At 65.4% G+C, this 4,714-nt stretch overlaps 2 protein-coding genes across 2 annotated transcripts; one reads left to right on the top strand and one right to left on the bottom strand.

The window, feature by feature from the left end:
- Positions 1 to 573: 573 nt before the first annotated feature.
- On the bottom strand, positions 574 to 2,749 carry OT_ostta04g05280 (Helicase, C-terminal; the record flags this gene model as incomplete). Its single annotated transcript, XM_022984633.1, has 2 exons — positions 574 to 2,225; positions 2,551 to 2,749. The coding sequence occupies 2 exons, from the start codon at positions 2,747 to 2,749 to the stop codon at positions 574 to 576; spliced, it is 1,851 nt and encodes a 616-aa protein (XP_022838882.1).
- Positions 2,750 to 4,195: 1,446 nt separating this feature from the next.
- Positions 4,196 to 4,459, top strand: OT_ostta04g05270 (unnamed product; the record flags this gene model as incomplete). The annotated part of the gene is made up of 1 exon (XM_022984632.1): positions 4,196 to 4,459. The coding sequence occupies one exon, from the start codon at positions 4,196 to 4,198 to the stop codon at positions 4,457 to 4,459; it is 264 nt and encodes an 87-aa protein (XP_022838881.1).
- Positions 4,460 to 4,714: the final 255 nt, after the last annotated feature.

Raw genomic sequence — 4,714 nt, 5'->3', positions numbered from 1 at the left:
CCGCCGCCGCACATCTTCCGCGCGGTGTGCATCCCGCACCGCGCGCCGCGCCGCGCCATCGACGCCGTCGCGCCCGTCGTCGCCCCCATCGAGGGAATATTCACCCTGAATATTCACCTCGCATCTGAATATTCACCCTGAAAATTCACCCCGCGTCATCGTCGCCGCGATCGTCGTCGCGACGCCGTGTCGACGCCCCACGCGCGCGCGCACCTGTTCCCGCACGCTCGGCGCCGTCGACGCCGTGGACGCGGCGAAGAGTTGACCAAACTTCATGACGCGACGCGCGCGATTGTGTGGGTGCCTCGACGAACGACCGGAGAATATTCTCAATACTCTAGCGAAGCGAACGGTGTGACGACCGAGTCTATGGGTCAACGGGGGTGGTGACGTGATGGGGTATTGTGTTGGGGTTATATTGTACACAATATGGAGCGTGCGCGATAGGGGCCGCGTCGAACGCGTCCGCGCGTCGCGTCGCGCGTCGTGACGTCGCGCTCGTGATAACTGTGAATGTGAGTGTAACAACGCGATGTGAGTGAGCGTGCGTCGTTTGGGAAGGGTCGAGGGTGATCAACCCTCCCGACCCCAACCGCCGCCGCCGCCGCCGCCGCCGCCGCCGCCGGAGCGATAGTCTCTCCCACCAAACCTATTGCCGCCGCCGCCGCCGCGACGACGACCGCCGCCGCCGAAAGAATTCCCAGAAACTTGTGTTAACCACGTCGGAACCTCTTGGTTCGCCTCGGACATGAGGTCGACGAGCGAACGCGCGATTTGACCATCCTTGGACTCCAAAAAGAGCGCCGTGGCGCGACCCTTCTTCCCGGCGCGACCGGTACGACCGATGCGGTGCGTGTAGTCGTCAATATCCGATGGCAGGTCAAAGTTGATGACGTGGGTGACGTGCGGAATGTCCAAACCTCTCGCGGCGACATCCGTGGCGACGAGAATCGGCGTCTTACCCGAGCGGAACGACTTGAGCGCCGCCTCGCGCTCTTGTTGCGTTCGGTCGCCGTGAATGCTCGTCGCCGGCTTTCCGTTGGTGAACAAAAAGTCCTCCAATTGATCCGCACCTCTCTTCGTCTCGACAAAGACGAGGGTCAAGCCCGGAACAGCCTCGACGAGGTCGAGGAGCATTTCGCTCTTTTCGTGGTACGAGTTGACTCGTTCAACACTCTGCGTGATCAAGGCGTGGGACGAACCGACGCGACCGACGGTGAGGAAGATGTAGTCGTCCAGGAAGTCGGCAGCCATTCGCTGAATCTCGCGCGGGAAGGTGGCGGAGAAGAGCATCGTCTGGCGTTCGCCGCACGGCGGCATGTCGCGCTGTTCAACAATTTGTCGAATTTGTGGCTCGAAACCCATGTCCAACATACGATCAGCCTCATCGAGAGCGAGGTAGACGCATCGACTGAGCGAAATCTTCGCGCGATCGATGAGATCGATCAAACGACCCGGAGTGGCGATGAGCAAGTCGCAACCGCGCTCCATGGCGCGAAACTGCTCAACCGCCGGGGCGCCACCGTAAATGACGCACGAGGCGACACCAGTTTGATACGCAAACTTGCGAGATTCTTCGTGAATCTGGCTAGCCAACTCGCGCGTCGGCGAGAGCACGAGCGCGAGCGGATACGTCTTGCGGTTCATGTGACCGCCTTGCAAGCCCTTCTTCAGGATGCCGGCGATGATGGGGAAGCAGAAAGCGGCGGTTTTACCCGAGCCCGTCTGCGCGCACGCCATTAAATCTCTCCCTTGAAGCGCGGACGGAATGGCGTATTTCTGTACCGGCGTCGGCTTTTTGAATTTGCACCGCTGCACGTTTTTGTTCACCGCGGCTCCCAAATCGAGGTCGGCAAAGTTCCCGATGGGTTCCGGGACGTCTCGCCCGCTCGTCTCCACGGGAATGTCCTCGTATAAGTCAAAGTCCAAACCACTGTTCTCACCGGTGAATATCTTCGTCGCCTCCGAATCGGGATCGTTCGCCTCGGCCGCTTTTTCGTCGGCTTCTTGCTGCGCGAATGGGTTTTCCTCTCTGCGAAACCGCGAGCGGCCGGTGTCCCAACCCCCCCCACCACCGCCGCCGCGATCTTCCCGCCGTCCGAACGACGTACCACTGTAATCTTCCCCCCGTTGAAATCTGCCGCCGCCGCCACCGCCGCCGCCACCACCCCATCCGCCGCCGCCGCGTCCCGTGTCCCATCCGCCGCCGCCGCCTCGACGATCGTCTGCGCGCGCGATCGTTCACTCTCGTCAGTCGTCTCGCCCATCCATCGCGCCCGTCCCGCGGCGTCGACGCGAACACCGCGTCCGCGCGGTGGTCTCCATACCCACGTCCACGCGCCCGCGCGCCCCCACCGTCGATCGCGCCAACCCAGCAACCCGGGGTTTACCCACGACGTCCCCGCGCCGTCGCATCGCCCCCATGGCGTCCACACGCCGTCCCCGCCCCCCGCCGTCGCCGTCACCGCGCGTGTATTTCTTCCGAATCCATCACATCGCGCGCACACCACCGCACGCGGTCGCGCGCGCGCGATCGCGTCGTCGACGCACCGTGAAAAGATCCGCCGCCGCGCGCCGAAGCCCCATCTCGCGCGCCGCGATTTCGCAGGTGCGGCGGGACGTATCCCGACGTTTTCTGCGCGTTCGCCGCGGATGTCTTTTCCGCGTTCGCCGTCACCGCGTTCGCGGGCGCCGGGGCGGGAACGATCGGGGGCGGGAGCTCATCCGCGTCGTCCGCCCACGTCGCCATCGCGCGCGCGTGTGTCGGGGTCACCGACGCGGTGGGGGGGCGGCGTGTGCTCGTACTGTGGTCATCTCCCGTCCGTGTACATCACGCACCCGTGTCCGTGCGATGTCCGTCCGCGTCTCGCGGTCATCATCGCCCGTCATCTCGCGTTCGTGGACGTGATGTACGCACGGGACAGACATCACACACGCGTGCGCGCGTCACCCCTGGTCATTTTCGGGTGACTTCAGGGGATTTGTAGACTTTCTCGGGTAAGTTGCGTGGCGAGAAGAGCGCGCGCGTCGCGCCGCGTCACTATGGTGGCGCGCTCGCCGCCGCGCGGTGGTGGCGCGCGAAGAATCGTCGTCTCCGCGCGAGGAGACGTTCGCGGCGGCTATAGCGACGCCACTCGACGCGGGAACGAGCGATGGTGAAATTCTTTTTGAATGCAAGGGACAGCCCGAGTGAGGGTGTGGACGTCGACGAGCGCGAACGCGGAGACGATCGGCACCTGCCACGGACGAGCGATAAATGGATATGCATACATGCATGAATACGCCGTGTACCTCCACATTCGAGACGACGATGAAATTTTGCGCCATTGCTTGGGCATGACAGACTTCCCCGCGTGGGCCGCTCAACGTGCACGCGGAGACGTTCATAGAAGCCGTTAATAACGCGTTCGTGTATCTTCCGCCAGCAACAGAAGGTACAATGGGTGAAACGAGGCGACCTCCGGGTCACTTCCAAAGCGCAACCCAGCGTGCGCGCGCGCGGCCGCGTTGGCGCATCTCCAGCCTTGGACCTGGAGGAGCGCGCACGATCATCACTCGCTCTCAGCGCCACGAACAGACACCGCCGACGACACGCGACATGTAATACGAACGAGTCTCACGTCCTGTGCGTCTTCACGTCGTTTCTCGCGCGCGTCGACGCGTTCTGGCGATCTGTACGCGTGGGAGCTCTGTAAATGCGAACGTACCCGAGAAAGTCTACAAATCCCCTGAAGTCACCCGAAAATGGCTAGGGGTGTGCGCGCGTCGGTCGGACACATGGTCGGTCGGACACAGGGTCGGTCGGTCGGAGCGATGGTCGGTCGGACACATGGTCGGTCGGTCGGAGCGATGGTCGGTCGGACACATGGTCGGTCGGTCGGACACATGGTCGGTCGAACACAGGGTCGGTCGAACACACGGTCGGTCGGTCGAACACACGGTCGGTCGGACACACGCCGCCGCCGACGCGCCGCCGACGCGATCGATCGCGATCGATCGCGTCGCGTTCGCGTCCGCGGCCGTGGACGCGGCGTCGTCCACGCCCGCGGCCGTGGACGCGACGTTGGACCCCGCGCGCGCGCGCGCGGTGGATGCGCGCGACGTCGATGCGGATGGGGGTGACGCCGCGATGGGGACGATGACGACGACGACGACGACGGGCGCGCGGACGTGGACGACGACGGACGCGCGCGCGATGGCGCGCGCGATGCCGTCGTCGACGGACGCGCGGGGGGCGAAGCGCGCGATCGACGTCGCGTCCGCGGCGTCGGCGTCGAGGGATCATCCGCGGGCGAAGCGACGGGACGTCGACGGCGCGGCGGAGGCGCGTGGCGACGCGACGGCGCGCGGGGCGTTCCGTCGCTTCGAACGCGACGTCGTGGACCTCGCGCGCGCGCTCGCGCTCGACGACGACGCTCGAGGGACGTTTCCCGTGGATCCGTCGGGGCGACGGCGGTGACGGCGCGGCGGCGACGGCGGTGAACCGTCGCGGTGGAAAGGGTCGAGTTTAGGGCCGCCGCGCGCTCGCCTTATCGAGGCGTCACGTCGGGGTTGTAATACCACGCGCGCGCGTCGACGCGTCGACCGACGACGCGATGGGACACCGCGAGCGGTGACGCCCAGTCGCGCGTCGACGCGCCGTCGCGTCACTTTTCGCCGCGCGCGAACGCGATCGACGTCGACCCGTCGTCCCGCGCCCGCGGTCGACGCGCCG

This window comes from Ostreococcus tauri (assembly GCF_000214015.3).
Source record: "Ostreococcus tauri WGS project CAID00000000 data, contig chromosome 04, whole genome shotgun sequence".
Lineage (NCBI taxonomy): Eukaryota > Viridiplantae > Chlorophyta > Mamiellophyceae > Mamiellales > Bathycoccaceae > Ostreococcus > Ostreococcus tauri.
The sequence above is the reverse complement of the archived record's forward strand: the minus strand, read 5'-3'. Positions and strand labels throughout refer to the sequence as shown.